This window comes from Lemur catta, chromosome 1 (assembly GCF_020740605.2).
Source record: "Lemur catta isolate mLemCat1 chromosome 1, mLemCat1.pri, whole genome shotgun sequence".
NCBI classification, from domain to species: Eukaryota; Metazoa; Chordata; class Mammalia; order Primates; family Lemuridae; genus Lemur; species Lemur catta.
The window spans coordinates 36,102,653-36,119,609 of NC_059128.1; the positions used below are offsets into that span (position 1 = coordinate 36,102,653).

The following is a 16,957-nucleotide window of genomic DNA, read 5'->3' on the forward strand; positions in this document are numbered from 1 at the left end:
ATTCGGGCAGCTCTGTGAAGGATGGATTCGAGGAAGTAAGACTAAACTCATGGAGACCAGTTCCAAGGCTTTCACAGCAATCCACACACGATAGGGACTTACACAAGTGTGGCACTGAGGGAAAAAAATATATATTGACTCAAGGAGTATTTAGCAAGCCAACTGGCAATTAACTGAACTGGGGAAAGAGGTGAAGGAGAAAGAAAAGTCCACAGTGATGCCTGGGCGACTGAATGATGGTGAGACCAGTTCTGGCTGGTAAAATGGGACGAGGAGCAGGTTAGGGGACAGATGGGGTATTTACTTGTGGACGTGTTGACTTGGAGGTGCCTAAAGGATTTCCAAGTAGGTCCTTCCAGCAAGCATGTTAGACGTGGGACCTGTGCTTGGGCCTGTCTAAGCCACAGTTTCCTCAGGTAGGAAATGCAGGTACCATGGTGCCTCCTCCTCCCTCACAGTTAGTTGTGAGAATTAAAGGAGACAGAGCATAAGGCCCTTTGTCCTGAGCCCACCCCAGTTCCAGAAGCACTCGTCAGGCTCCAGGGGAAAGACAGAAGGCAGAGCTTCGGAAGTCCCTGGCATACAGGCAATATGGTTAAGACCATAAAAGTAGATGAGACCATTTGCCGTGAGAAAGACAGCAATGTAAAGCCAAAACCCCAGGGAACACCAATATTGAAGGAGGTTGAGAGATGATGAAAGAGGTACAAAGAGAAACTGTGGGGTAAAGATCCCAGTAAAGCACTGGAGAAACGCAGAACCAGGGCAGCAAAGAATCTCAAGGAGAAGGTGGCAGCCAGCAAGACAAATAAGAACTAACACGACTACACAGTCATTCCTGGGCTTTGCCAAAACCGCATCCCCAAAGTGGGCACCGGGAGAATGAACAGGGCAGGTGAGGGCAAGTGGCTGAGAAGGAAGGGGAGGGCAGATACTGTGCTCTTCCCCCAAAGGGAAGCAAGCAAGGCCAAGGGGGGGTTGCTCTGCTGGGGCTGGGGAGGCTGGGTGCTTAGAGAGATTTGGGTGTGTTTTTAAAAGGAAGGTATCAGGGGGGCAGGAGAGGATGAAGATCCAGAAAGCGACAGCCTGGCCCACAGAGAACACAGAGGGGACACACACGGAGCCAGGGGAGGGCTGGGCCTGAAGTTGGCTCATCCCAAGACTGCTGGCAACATGAAAGCAGAGCTGCAGAAGGGGGCACAGCTCGGAGGGGAGCAGGAAGTTGGGGGAGTTCACACCTGTGGGCCTCATCTTTCTTGGAATGCAAGTACACTTACCTACAGAGAATCTGGGTGCCAGGAAAGTAACAGGTTCTTCCTGATTGCTACTCTGACTCTAGCCTGAGACCTTCCAAAACAATGGCCCAAGCAGAAGAAAAGTAGGTAAGTAAAGGGTCCCACCTAAGACTGAGGGGAGGGGAGAGTCAGAGATGGGTGACGGGCTTACAAAGGAGAGTGGGGGAGATGTCATTATCTTCCAATTCTCTGTTTCTTCCTTTTAGCGTAAGCTTCATGAAGCAGAACTGTCATGATGTAATCTGACTTCAAAATATTAATGGAAGGACTCATTTAATATCAAGATATTAAAGTGATTTTTCAGAGTCATTATTTTTCCTGTTTTAAAACAAAATTCTACAGACACAAGTTCTGTAGGACCATATTGCAGCAGGAGTCAACAGTGACCCATCAGAAACTCAGTTCAGACAGAAAGATGCATATTGGAGCCCTAATGAGGCAACTTCAGGAGTCGCTTGTTTATTTGGCCAGAACAGGGCATTTTAAGGAAAATGAGTTTAAATGGCAACTATCACTTCAAGGTCACAGCTGTACCCGATCTGGTTTATGCACCTTGTAGGTGTCCTGTTCTTACCGAGGGCAGGCTGTCATTCATATATTCCTGACATATGGTGTGCCAGATGATGGCTTATGTCTCTCAGTTTTTCCTATTTTGAAATCCTTCTCTTATCACCCAAAAGAAAGTTGTTGACATTTTATTTGGGGAACCTGGGATTCAGCTAATCGTTTCACACACCTTTTATATTTATTTAAATAATCAAGGGAATAAAAACCATACTGACGTATTCATTCTCTCTAAACTACTCCTGAGGCTGCTCTTAAACTCAAACACACCAAAAAAAGAAAAGTATTCATGTCTATATCTGAAATATAAATTTTTAAAGGGAAAATCTTATAGCTAAAGTAATACAGATGAACAGTGTTTGAATCATGATTCAGGCTCAAGGCATGAGAATGGTGAGGCAGTTCTTCATTCTACAAACGTTTCCCGAATCCCTTGCATGTACAGGGCTCTTTGCCAGGTGCTGGGGAGAGGCTGGGGGTCCCCAGTATTCACATGGATGGCAGTATTTGGGGGCTGAAAGTAACAGGTCAGTGGCCAAAGTGAGGGCAGATACCCACAAACACATTCTCATTCACCCCCAGACATCTGCAACAGCAGTGCCCGGCAAATCAATACAACCACAACCCAGGTACAGGATGTGTATGACAAGAAGGCAAGGAGGCCCTGCAGGGAGACTCAGAAACAATATATTCTCTGCACAGCCAAAGAGCTAACAAAGGCTTCTGCACAACCAAAACCAAGGCTGTGCTAAACATCAAATGCAAACACTGTTGTGTCTTACTATGGAGCAAATGAAACTTTTGTTCTGAAAAATTAAATGTGCACAGTTTAGAAACCTCTAACTTAACATCAACTGTGAAAGATTTAGGACCCCAAACGAGTGCCCAGTCAACACATAGAAGTAGGGTAGGGGTAATCATCTTCCAAATAAGTCCATATAAGAAAAAAAGTACTTCACATTTTCTCCAAACTAAATTTAAATTGTTGGTGCCCTTGATTTCATCCATAAATCCACATTCAAATGATGCACTTTTAAAAGTGGAGTTTTCCTCCTTGAAAGCATGACACAACAATTCATATCCAAGACTACTATTAGATATCTAAACTTAAATCAAGGGGAAACAACTTTTAATGCCCATTGAAAGAGGCCATTTACCATCATTTCTCTTAATTGCAGCAATAGAAGTGCTCATGTCAGCTTTTCAAAGGGCTCCTTCAGTCCTTTGCAACCACATATTGTAACTTTAATTATTTGCGGTTTGTTGGTTCACACTAACTCAGAACCCTATCTGTCCAATATGCAGTGAGCAAACCAACAGATTCAAAGTTTTCTATGAAGTAACTTTGTCCAACATTCTAACTATAGTAATTACAGCGTCATATTCCCATATTCCTTGAAAATCTTCCAGAGTGAATATACATGCAGAATTTACCCCAAATCCCTGTGATTCCAGGATAAGGAAGCCATCTTCTCTTCCACCAGTATCTAGAAATCTCCTACTGTTTACATCTCAGAATGTTAAATGAAAGCAAAAATAGTGAGAGGGCTGCGCTCAAAAATCCTAACTCTAAAATTCTATGTAAATAAACATCTTACTGCTTTCAAAGTTACCTTCAGAAAAGGGCTGGGCCCATGGCTTCATATTTAAGTGCTGAGGGTTGAGCAGTGGTGGTGACGGTGACATTGACAATAATAATTTTTCTGTGGTGGTATATGTCATGCACTGTGCTAGATGGTTTATATAAGTCCTTACCATGTTCTCAAGTCACCCTGTGAGGGAGGTACGGGGTTACAGATCAGAAAAATGAGGCTGGCAGGGGTTAAATGATCTCTAATAATATAAGAGGCAGAACTCATGGCTGAACCCTAATCTGGCTGACACCCAACCATCACACCATGATGCACTGATAATTATGGTAGTTGTTCAATAAATATCCCTCAAAGCCTGTATTTGTGTATTACCAGTCCATAATTATAGATTCTGCATCCTAATGTATGTGACTTAGGCAAATGCTAATGTGTCTTTTTACATCAAACACAGATCAAATAAATGTTGAAGGGAAGGCCAGAAATATTTAGGGAGATGCCAAAATAGGCTTATCCAAAGCTATAAATGAGCAAAATTATCAAGAGTTAACCCACAAAATCATAATCAACAAAGTGAATGAGCTTTCAGCAGTAAGCAAGAATCAGTTATATTTAGTTATAACTTCACAATGGTTGAGGTTCTATTTCCTTTATGATTACTGGCACTATGTTTATGAATTCTCAGCTATAAGGTATAGTTTTGTAAAAAAATAAAATAAAACACTTTGGGGACCTATCAATTGTATCACTGCAATACAATTATTCTATCCCTTCGATTATTGAAAATTTCCATTAGTATTAGTATTTGTGAGTCCATAGAAAAATTCATGTTTCAAAATTGAAAAATCTGAAATAAATATCAGCCTTTCCCCATACTCTCTCTAGAAAACATGGTACTGAGGCGAGTGGAGACAAAGATCCTTCCATGATGTCATTTGAGGGCACCAACAAGACTATCTCCTACCCCATCCCTAAGAAATTTTCATATCACCACCCCCACTGTATAAAATGCAACCCTCTGAATGTCTTTCCTTGGCCAATATGATTCTTTTCAGAAGGATTTTGTCAAAATATTAATTGCCTTGGGAGATTAAAAGCAACCAAAGCCACCATTTCACGAAGGCCTGTTTTGTGCTGGGCATGTTTAATGGATGAAATCTAATCTTCACACCAAGCCTATGAGGAGCTAACATTAGCACCATTTTCCAGAGGAGAAAACTAATAGTGAGAGATAACGGTACTTGCTCACTGTTCACATTCCTGATAAGCAGCAGAGCTGGGATGACACCAGGTCTACCCTTTTTCTACCACCCTCTGTTGTTCTTCCACCTGCCAAGCTTGGTCCCCCTGAAGGTCTTTGCCTGAGCTGTTCCCTCTATCTGAATTGCTCTTTCTCAAATCTTCACATGGCTGCTTGCTTCTTGTCACTCAAGTCTCAGCTGAAATGTCACCCTCTTTGTGCAGTCTTCTCTGACCACTCTAGGTAAAGCAGCCACCTTGTCACACTCCATACCATCACCCTGTTATATTTCTCCACTTAGCAACTACCTCGCATTTGTTATTTTCTTGATCATTTGTTTGCTCTGTAAGAGCTGAGATTCTGGGTCTTGTGTTCTCCGTCCTGTCTGTAACACCCAGAATGGTGCTGAGTGCACAGCAGGTGCACAATAAACACCTATGAATGCCTGGCTGGCTTTCCCACTGCCTCCGTCACACACTGACGTGGAGTCTGTAAGAACCTTGGCCTGAAGTCCAGAGCGCTGGGCTGGGCTCTGGCTGTACCTCTGATTAGCTAGGGCACCGCTCTCTGGACCACCTCCATTCAGCTCCATGTCCACCACCATCAGGTTGTCTTCAAGATGTCAGCGAAGTAAACTGATATTCAGGAGAAGAACAGAAAACTTGTTGGGCCAGAGGGACTCAAGTTATAGGAGCCTAGAGCTCAAAGGGCAAGAGGGGCAGACAGGCCTCACTGATCTCATCATTGTATCTTGGACTAACACAGTGGTGCACCATAATGCCTGTTACAGCTCAAAAAGAGGGTAAATGTTTTAAGAAAAAGTTTACAAAACAGCTAAATTCTACCTCTTTTTACAGGGGAAAAGTTTATATTAACAAAAGTTACCAAGCCAGGGTCACTCAAACTGTCCTACTTTTTGTTTTTCAAGTATTCATCCACTGCAAACCTCAAAGAAACCCCTTCAAAAAACAGAGGCTTCATGTAGTTAGGTTTTGTAGTTAAAAAAAAAAACAAACTAAAAAGAGGCTTTTGAAAATACCTAAATACAACTAAATAGGTCCTAAAATGGGTCATCATCTAGTATATTTCACCAGGAGGCAGAAGTAAGTGAGAACATATTTATTTTTTAAGAACATCTTTTTCTCTAAAATGTATAGCTCCTATTTTCTTCTAATTGTCTTCTATAATTAATTGAAATGAGAATGTCCTCAAATATAAGGGGAAAATGTTAGAACTACACCCTGAGAGGAATTAATAAACATAAATTTAATACATTTAAAAATAAAATTAATAAGTGTTTGACACCTTTCAATTGGGGTTTCTTAGCCTAAGGCCCTGAGTCCATGGTCAGGCTTCAGGGGACCACTAACCTGATGACATTGTTTCCAGAATAGTGTCAATGTGCACTTACATACATTTTCTAGAAATAGTGTCCACAGCTTTCATCATCACCAAAAGAGTCTAAGGCTCACCAATGTTTTCAGAAGCAATGCTTTAGATGGAATCTGCTCTCGATTCTCCCGTACCATAATGAAACAATAGTAATATATATATAAGAACATCTAAGAGGTGCACAGCAAACAAACAAAACCACTCTGTTTAGGGAATTATGCTAATAGATGTATGACTTTTGGGTGCTCTTCCAAAAATAATTTCAGAACCCAGAACAAATCTGAGTATCAGTAAAGGTGTCCAGAAGATACTTCAGAAGGGTGCAGAATTTTCTATTGTCCAATGGAACCATTACCAGAACCACAAACTCTGACACTGGAAGGGACTGCAAAGCTCAAACTGTCTGGCTCTCTGACATCACAGACGAGAAAACCAAAGCCCAATGTGGGGGCAGAGACCACGACATCACATTTAAGTGTTATGAGAGCAACACAGAGACAGTGCTACGCAAGTTCAAGAGACAAATACAACTTACAAATAAAAATGCAGTTTCTGACTTTTGTTTTAAGTGCTTGGAGAACAGGGACTAGGTCTGAAATTGTGTATAAAAGGCCAGGAATAGAACATGCTCACACTGGTCCCATGTGACTTATTTTATTAAGGCAGTTATGACAGGGTTCATGTTGACCACGGCTATGTCCTCTGGCAAATTTCTCAATTTTTTTACCACAAGCACAATCTAAACATCTTTGGTAACCTTTTAAGTGTTTCTCTCCCTATGAGATAAAAGGTGTGCAAGGGTAAAACTTATATAAAATCAAAGGAACTTCTGGGAAGGCAGCACATAATAAAAGCATTGCTGGTGACTTCCCTATTAAGTGGCCTTTCTACTACAAAAGTCCTATGTGCTTTGACATAATTTCTCTAATTTACTGGTGCTACAGAAATACACTAACATAATAATACTGATAAATCTCTCTAGATAGTACTATGATTCTCAAGAAAAATTTCCTGTCTCATAAAATGCTTCAGCATAGCACTTACACACTACCATAGCCAATACCCTTGGGCTCATTCCTCCATCTAATTAAAATGTCTGTCCTACAATGATTTACAGTATTTGTCATCACCTAGGGTGGATATATAGACTAGTGGCTACAGACACTTTGGGACTACAAAGCTGTAATTACCATGCCTGTGAGAATGGCCTCTAGCAAAAACAGTGGGGTTCTCAGTGTCTCTCTGACACTAGGTAACAGGGACATAACTTACAACCATCCCACAGAACAAGGGGCACATTAGTGTAAATCAAGAAATACAACTGCATGGTTTGAAATGAGGACCCACTGTACTTCCTTAAGGCTGATTCCAAGCCAAGAAAAGAATACCAACATCACTATCAATGCTATACAAGTCACTTGGATGTGAACTTAATCATTCCTTTCTAAGCCTGAGTCATTTAGATTCGGACCGATTTAGTTCTTTGGAATTACTAACTTTGATAAGACATAATTCATTTTAACTGCTTAAAACCAAACCAATTATTCCAAAAGGGAAGAAATGATGTAACTGCCTGATACATGGCAGCAGAGGCTTCAGAGATGGAAAGGTTCTCAGGAGATAGTTTAGTGCAACCTTCTCATAACATTAATATAAACTAGGAAATTTGGACCCTGATAAGTAGAGGTTTGCCTAAGGTCACAGCTGATAGGTGAAAAAGTCACACCTTGAAGTTTGCATTTAAAATACAAAGAGTTATTTTTTTATTGGGATAGTTAATACAATACTAATTTGCAGTAAAAGTTAACTTCTCATGTATTTACTAGTAAGCCAGCTTTCTCTTAAACCCTAGGATACAAATATGTAAATAAATATCTAAATAAACATACCTCTGAATTAACATATTTATAAATTAATACATACCTTAATAAATCTAACTAAGGATATCTATTTCTTATAGACATATGTGTAGATATTAAATGTGTGTGTCTGTGTATCACACTTCCTGTGAGCTGGGGCAACAGCAATGCTTTGGCTGGAGCTTTGGTTCCATATTCTGAACACAAAGGCTTGAACTATGGTGTCACAAACTCAAAAACCTCCCAGGACGAAGCAGGTAATGAGTCAAGAAGGCTGGTTTATAATAGGGAGTGGTGGGGTCTGTGGCAAACTGGAGCACCACAGCACTAAATGCCTTTCATTTCAATGTCAAAAAACATCTGTGCCAAATGAATATACCTGCAGAATGTCTGTGGGCCTAAGAGCTATCAGGCTTTTTGCTGTTGTTGTTCTGAACTAGTTGATCCTCCTGCTTCAACATCTATGATTCTTTTATGATCTACACAAAACTTAAGGGATTTGATGGTTCAAATACAGCGTTACTGCCTTCTGCCTTTGGGAGTCAAAAGTTTCTGCAGGTCATTGGTTCACAGGCATCAAAACTTAGTTCCCTCCCAAACTTTCCAAAGATGGAAACATTCCTGTGGATCAGCAACATTTACCTTTCAAAAGGACATCTGTGATGTCTCTCCAGGAAACATCATCAGGTCAAAAGTTCCTCTTCTTCTTTTGAGGAAAGACTTTTCACAGTTATGTACCTGTACCAGGCTGTGGCTATCTGTGCTGGGTCCTTAAAAGTCAGCTCTCTGTTTTTCCCCCAGGAAGATGATCCTGATCTCCCCAAACCAGGTGCTTACCTGAATTTGAGTACTTCTGTAATTTCCTGGCTGTTTTGGTTTGTTTTTTATCCCTAACCTATCTCCCCTTTCGGAGCTACAAGACCTGTGAAGGCATGGGGCATGTCTGTCTTGTTTAGCTGACTTTCCAGGGTAGAGCACACTGCCTGGTACATAGCACATGCTCAGTGGTGAATGAGTGCTCACCTAGGGCTTGGCGCTTCAAATAGTCTGTTAGAGTAGCTACCACAAGTGTGAAGGGGATGAATCTCAGTCAATCACCTATACTATATACACACTGCACTCCCTTTGACCAATATCCCACACTTCCATTCACTCATACATTCTTTCAGCATGGAGGGGAGGCTAGCAATGGAGGAGGTGTCAAGATGCTGAGAGGCCACTGAGGACAAGGACCAAACCCAGACTGGGCAAGTTAGGGAACGATGTCTTGGTAAGTGATGTCTACAATGAGACTTAAAGCACAGGCATGAATTAGCAAAGTCAAGTGTGGCCTTTGAGGAACTGAAAGATGCTCACTGTGACTGCAGCACAGAACAGGGCTGGGGAAAGGCGAGAAAAGGCCAGATCATGGAGAATATCCCAAACCATTTAAAGACTTTGGGCTTTTATCGTAGGGCAACGGGAAATGACCAAAGAGTTTCAAGTAAAGGAATGACTATCAGTTTAGCAACTGAGAAAGACCATTTTGGATACAGTAATGGTAAGAGTGGGAAGCAGTGGTCAGGGACTGAGTTTCCATACAGGCTTCATTCTTATCACATACTTTAAACAGAGCCAAGAAGTCAGCTCAAAGGGGGACAAAATTGACTGTATAAAATTAAAAAAAGGACTACCAAAAATCCAAGACATCCCTCTTACTCTAAGTCAATGTTACCCACCTCATAAAAATATGCTGCACTTTTACCATTACCACTAATCACCATTCGAAACACTTGCTGGATACCAAAACTGCACTAAGAGTTGCATAAGATAAAATGATTCATGCTCCACCCACCAACCTCATTCCTCTCCGAGGCTGACATACAACCTTTTAAATGCTTATTTCTTGCTTCTGCCCTGAGTTTCACATGTTGGGCTTGAAGATTACAAGTGAAGGGAGATATAACATATTACAGGTTTAAAAATCATAGTCTTTTCAAATGAAGCAAAAGCAGGGAACTTTCCATACACAAGGTTTTCAATCCATTACCACATTGAAAGCGCATAAAAATCTGGCCAAGTCTTTCAGGCACATATTGGTATGTCACTGATTGATTTAAAAGAGGAGGGGAGGCAAGGGCAACATATGTAACCTAAACTTTTGGACCCCCATAATATGCTAAAATTAAAAAAAAAAAAGAATTAGAATCTGGTGGACCTGGCCCCTTTAGATCACTCAGGTCAATAAAGGCCTAATAAAATATTTTATTTTTTCATTAAATAAATAAAAGAGGAATATTAGTCATCTAGTCACTCTTCAATTATTTCATTTATTTCTTTTGGAAAGATGAGTATTTAAGGAAAGATGTTCTCCAAGTACTTACTTTACTTGCCCCCAAATCACATAAAAGTTTATTCTTTTGACAAATATTTAGTGCCTACTATATACCAGACACTGCTCAAGGTGCTAGGGTTAAAACAGTGAATAAGGGAGGCGGTCTCAAGCCATTTATACTCTACAGGAGGAAAGGATAATAAGCAAGCTGATTAAAAAATGATCTCAGAGAACGATGAGTACAATGAAGGATAACAAGATAATAACGTGGCCAGGAAAATGCTGAGGGGAGAAACCTGAGCCACAACCTGCATGATGAGAAGCAGTCAGTCTCACTGCACAAAAATTCTTCTTACCATGAAATTGAAGACACCAGTTAGCCAATACAATTCACGTGCACCAAAATAAACCTCCCTAGAGATTCTAAAGTATATTTTTCCCCTAAAATGCTTTGGGTTCATCAGTCAGTGTTAGACAATCCTTACCAATTGATTCAAGAAAAAATAGTCAATCATGACAAATAAACAACTGCACTACAAAGTACAAAAGAGAATGAACCACTAGGTAGAGCATCTGGAAGAATTTTGGCACGGTGTACATTCATGCACCTGGATCCAGGAATCAAGAGAAAAGATAATCAATGACTGCCCAGTGGTGACCTGGCTGCTTGATGGGACTACAAAACAGGTACCTCCCTGAGGAACTGAAAGCAGCCCTCCAGGGCTACAGAGAACAGAATGCCTTCAGGAGGGCTGAACCAGGAAAACAGCTTGGGATCCCGCCAAGCAGGTCCTTCCTTCCTGAGGGGCGCCAAGGTCTTCCCGTGACGCAGCCTCCAGCTTCTCCAGCATCCCGCCTGTCCCCAGCGCTCTGCATTAAGTATTATTTGCTGGTCCGCCATTTGAAAAGTTGGCAAAGCAAGAGCAAATATATGAAAGAAAAAAACAAGGTTTTAACTTACGCAAACCTTCAGTTTTAAGGAACCCAAGAAATTATGTAAAATAAACAAGTTCTAGAAGGAGCAGAAAAAACTGACAGAGATAATTTAGAAAATAGGATTGTGTCAAAAAATCTGAAACTAATTTGTTTTATTGTGATTTTGTGTTTTTTCAAGAGTCAGATTGGCTCAACTCTAATTCTGTCATTTACTAGCATCTTATTTAACGCCTTCAGTAAAATAAGGATGGTAAATCCTTACTGATTTTTTCTACAGTTTTATAGGTACAATTGCCAATATAATAACATGCACATACTTAAAATGAACTATTTGATAAGCTTTGACATATGTACTATATATAACTGTGAAACTATCATCACAATCAAAATTATGAATATATTCATGTCCCCTAAAAGTTTCCTTGTGCCTCCTTGGTAATCCATCCCTCCCCCTCACCTCCACTCCCCATATCCAAGCAACCACTCATCTGCTTCCTGCCACTATAGACTAGTTTTCATTTCCAGAATTTTGCATAAATGGAATCAAACAGTATGGACTCTTTTCTTGTCTGGCTTCTTTCACTCAGCAGAATTATTTTGAGATTTGTCTATGTTTTTGCATGTATTAATAGTTCATCTCTTTATATTGTTGAGTAGTATTCCTTTGTATGGATAAGTCACAATTTATCCAAACATTCTTCTGTTGATTGACATTGAGTTGGTTCCAGTTTGGGAGCTATTGCAAATAAAGCTGCTATGAACATCCTGAATAAGCCTTTGTATGAATGGTTTCATTTCTCTTGGTAAATACTTAAGAGTAGATAAGTCATATGGCAGCTATGCGTTTAATATTTTAAGAAACTGCCAAACTGTTTTCCAACATGACTATACCATTTTACATACCTAACAGTAGTGGTGTATGAGAGTTCCAGTTGCTCTACTTCCTTGCCAACACTTGGTATGGTCAGTCTTATTAACTTTAGCCTTTCCAGTGGCAGCATACTGATATCTCATTTTAATTTTAATTTGCACTTCCTTAATTACTAACGATTTTGAGCATCTTTTAATGTGCTACTTGCCATAAAGGCACCTATTCAAATATTTGACCGATTTTTAAATTGGGTATTTTTCTCATTATTATTGGGTTATAAGAGTTCTTTTATGTATTCGTGTTATAAGTTCATTGCCTGATTTGCATGTTGCAGGTATTTTCTCCTAGTGTGTGGCTTGTGTTTTCACTATTTTAAGCATTCTTTGAGAAACAAAAGGAGGTTTTTAGTTCATAAAGTCCAATTTATTAATCTTCATAGTTGGGGCTTTTTGTGTCCTATCTAAAAAAATTTTGCTGAGCCCAAGGTCACTAAGATTTTCTTCTATGTTTTCTTATAGAACTTTTACAGTTAAACTTTTACATTGAGGTCTATAATTCATTTTGAATTAATTTTTTTTGTATGGTGTGAGGTAAGGGTCAAGGCTTTTTTCTTTTATTTATTCATTTATTTATTTTTGAGACAGAGTCTCACTCTGTTGCCCGGGCTAGAGTGCCGTGGCATCAGCCTAGCTCACAGCAACCTCAGACTCCCAGGCTCAAGCAATCCTGCTGCCTCAGCTCTCAAGTAGCTGGGACTACAGGCACGCGCCACCATGCCTGGCTAACTTTTTCTATATATTTTTAGTTGTCCAGTTAATTTCTATTTTTTAGTAGAGACGGGTCTCGCTCTTGCTCATGCTGGTCTCAAATTCCTGACCTTGAGCGATCCTCCTGCCTCAGCCTCCCAGAGTGCTAGGATTACAGGAGTGAGCCACCAATTTCATATTTTTGATGCTCTTATAAATGACATTTTTAAATTTCAGTTTTAAATTGTTCACTGCTAGTATATAAAAACATAATTTATTTTTATATATTGATTTGGATTCTGCAACCTAGCTAAACTCACTTATTGGTTCTAAAAGTCTTTTTGTAGGCATCTTAGAATTTTCTAGAACATTTGTCTGCAAATAAAGACAATTTTACTTCTTCCTTTGTAATCTGTATGCAATTTATTTCTTAAAATTGCCTTATTGCAATGACCAGGACCTCTAATACAGTGTTGAACTGAAATGGGAAGAGCAGACATCCTTGCCTTGTTCCTCATCTTAGAGGAATATTATTCATTCCTTCAACACTAGGATGGTAACTAGGTTTTCCATAAAACTTTCTGTTTTATTCTTATGGTAAAAGTATCTTCTGTTTTACAGATAAACCTACAGCTAGATCTTCTTCTCATGATCTAGCAAAAACTAAGTTGCTAGGTTTTCTAAAAGTCAGCAATCTGTAGTTGCACTTGCAACACACATAAATTTATTATGGAGTGAATTCAATTATTCTACTTACAACTGTCTGAATACACATTTCAATTTAATATATCAAAGATAAGTACTTCCATAATCCTGAATTTCAAAAGCACTTTTGGATCTGTAAAGGATAATTTAATTAATAAGCATTCCATATATTCCCAAATATTTGCTCAAGATTATTTTCTTAACAGAAAGAAAAAAAGAAAAGAAATAACGCTCTGCCAAATCTATCTACTCTACCCTCACAGTTTCAAAATACCCAGAACCTTATAAAAGAAAAAAAAAACTCTGCCTTCTAATTGAATATAAAGGCATGACAAATCACTGGTTTCAAGGTCATTTAAATGCTCACCATATCCTACCGAAAACTCATGTTTTCCAAAACACCATCAGTGAGTTATATTAAACATTTAAGTATAATTATGTCAGATAATTATAAATATATAAATACAGAAATTTAATTTACATATATTCATCCAGTGGAAATAGGCAGCTCTGTTTCACTTCACTTAGGTAACCTGGATCTTCTACACTTAATGCTTCTTGGACACCAAGTAGTCCTCATCTCTTGGTCTTCATTTAGGCCACAGGTTCCTAACCTTGACTGTACATTGGAATCACCTGGAGCCTCAAAGTGTGATGATGGGGTCCCACAGCCAGAGATTCCTATCTAGAGTCTTTAAAAGTGGGGATTAATAAAAGCTCTTCAGGTAATTCAAATGTGCAGACTAGGGGTGAGAAGGACCAGTCTAGGCTTTCTGCAGGGAGAGATGCTTCTCATGGTCACTGCCAAACTGCAGCATCATACTTCAGAACCCAGTTCCTCTAGAGCTTTGCCCAATCTAAATCCTAAACAGACACTGATGGAATTCAATAATTCCATTCAGATTCCTACGTTCATTTCTATTTCATAGCCAGAAATTCACAGGATAAATGTAAATCTCTAACTGTATTTTACTCATTCCTCTCTAATCCAATTCTAAATTCCACAAAGTAAGTTAGGCTGAAGGGAAATTAACTCAATATAATTTGATGATTAAGGTTAAACAGTCATTATGGTTTTTTACTTCTATTTAAAAGGGATACATCCACAAGCCGTCTGTAGTTTTAGAGACTACATGGTAAAATTACCAATTTCCCAAATACAAAATAAATACCTAAATGAGTCTTCATTGTGATCCATATGATTCACCACCACTTGTAAATTTCAAATAGATTTTCAATGCCCATTCACATTCTGGGTTCAAAACTGACTCCCTCTAGACTTCAAGCCCTTAAACTCCTGAGAGTCTTCAACCAGCGTACTCCATTTTGTCAAATCAAACCACTTGAGTATAATTATCATTTCATCATCTCGAAGTGGGAACAACACCTGTATCACAAAGACAGTGTGAGGATTAAGCAGCAAAAGCTTTTTAGCACTGTGTGGAGTGCTCTACAATTTTTAATTTATTTACAGCAGAAATTCTGCCTCATGGGCACTATGTGAGAAGCAGAGGCAAGTGAGAAGTAAGAAGGGTAGCTACATGCCAATCCACAGCAACACCAGCAGGTGCTGGGGGAGGGAGGGCAGTAAACAACCTCCTGAGGAGCTCTCGCAGCCTCTTCACAGATCAACAGCAGCAAAAACGTCCATTGCAGGGCTCACCCATCTCAGATTGGTTACTTGCAAACATATGTAAATTTCATCTCCTTAGAAAACTGCTAAATAACACTTTGCCAACATGCAGACCCAGGCACTCTGATCCCTGCCAACGGAGCTCATGTACCTCTGGGATGTAATGGATGTGCAAGCCGAAACACGTGTGCACGTCTGAAACGCTGAACCAACCCGTATCCATAAATATTATGAATAATACTCGCGAGAATGTACGGCTTTCTCCTAAGCAGCGCTTGAAGCACTTCACTCAAAAAATCACTTTCACATCACCCCTTCCTTGCCCTTCCTGAGTATTACGCGCGTGCTGGGAGTTGGGGTGCCTCACGCAAAGTCTGGGCGGACTGGGGAGACGGCCCCGGACCCCTGCCCGCCTTCCCGTTAGCCTGAGCCGCCGTCCCGAAAGGGCATCGTGTCCAGGCCAGCTTCCTGGAGACACACCTGCGCCAGCACACACCCACCGCGGTCACGTCACTGGTTCCGCGGCCACCTGGGCGAGGACCAAAGTCTGGAGGGAATTCCCTCAGTCATGAGCGATGGGAAAGCGGGACCAGGGCGAGTTTTGAAAACTGGAAGGGGAGAAGGGGTTAAATGGCCACAAAGGGGAGGGCGCATTGCTACTTACCCAGCCCTCAAAGGTGTCCGAGGCGCCGGCCGTGCGCAGCAGCTCCTGGAATTGCAGGGTGCAGTTGGCCACGAAGTGGTCGTAGCCCAGGGGCGTCTCGTGGAAAACGGCCAGCTCAAGGTGGCCGCCGTCGGTGACGTTAGCGCAGAACTCCTCGTTGTACGTGGGTTTGTTGGTCTTCTGCTTGGTACTAGTCTGACCCACGCGCACCTGGTCCACGCTCACCGTCAGGTAGGGGTCCAGCAGCTGGTGGCCCTTCTTGAAGAGCGAGTGGCGCAGGGACCAGCGTGTGGGCTGCAGCCCCACGGCCTCGCCGATGCGGACCCTCAAATAGCCATTGAACTTCATAGTGCCAGACGACATGCCGGCGCCGCTGCCCCGGCCCCGGGGGGCCGCGCTGACTCGCAGCGGGAGAGCGGGGAGTCCCGGCTCAGGCCAGCCCTCGCGGGAGCCGCAGGAGACGAGACCGCTCTGGGGAAAAGCAGCGTCCAAGCCCCCCTCGACCGGCCATTCTGCCTCCTCTGTGGGACCTTCCCCTCCCCTCCTTCCCTTCCTCCCGAGGTGGAAAGGAGGGGAGCCCGGCGCCGAGCCCTCTGCGGGCCGGGGAAGCCCGATCGACCCTTTGGGGCGCGCGGCGCTTCCCGGGGGCTCGCGCGGGACTCGCCCCTTCTCCAGGGCCAGGTAGCTCCTCTCCCCGGAGAGCCGGAGCGACCCGTCCGGTTAGCTCCGGCCCCAAGCGTCTCTTCCCCGCCTCCTCCTGCCTCTCCTCCTGCCCCCGCCTCCACGGGCTCACGCTCTCCCCCCCTCGGCGAGCTGCAAACCAGGAAGCAGCTGCCGCGGCATCCCCGGCGAGAACCGCGCGCCGCCAGGCTCCAAGTTCTCAGAACCCTGCGCCGGCTCCCGCGCCTTCCGGACCCCGGGGCGTGGCGCGCGGCCCCAGGCCGGCCCTGCGGGGGGATGGGTGCCCGCGCGCCCTCCCGCCTGCACCGCCCTGCCCGGGGGGTCTGGCCGTGCGCTACCCCACGCGCTGTGCAGAAAGGGAAGGGTTCGTGGCCCGGCCCTAGCAAACACCTGAGGCACGGGAAATTGGCCTGGGGGACTGGGGGCGGGGGTGCTGGAAGGACGGGAGGATGCTGAGGAGGAAGAGCA

At 42.3% G+C, this 16,957-nt stretch overlaps 1 protein-coding gene across 1 annotated transcript in view; it reads right to left on the minus strand.

Moving 5' to 3' along the window:
• PRKCH (protein kinase C eta) overlaps nucleotides 1–16,688 on the minus strand; it is a 216,606-nt gene extending 199,918 nt beyond the window's left edge. The window contains exon 1 of the mRNA XM_045566057.1: nucleotides 15,809–16,688. Coding sequence (XP_045422013.1) covers nucleotides 15,809–16,171 — 363 coding nt within the window. The 5' untranslated portion in view covers nucleotides 16,172–16,688. The remainder of the gene's footprint in view (nucleotides 1–15,808) is intronic.
• Between the last annotated feature and the right edge of the window lie 269 nt (nucleotides 16,689–16,957).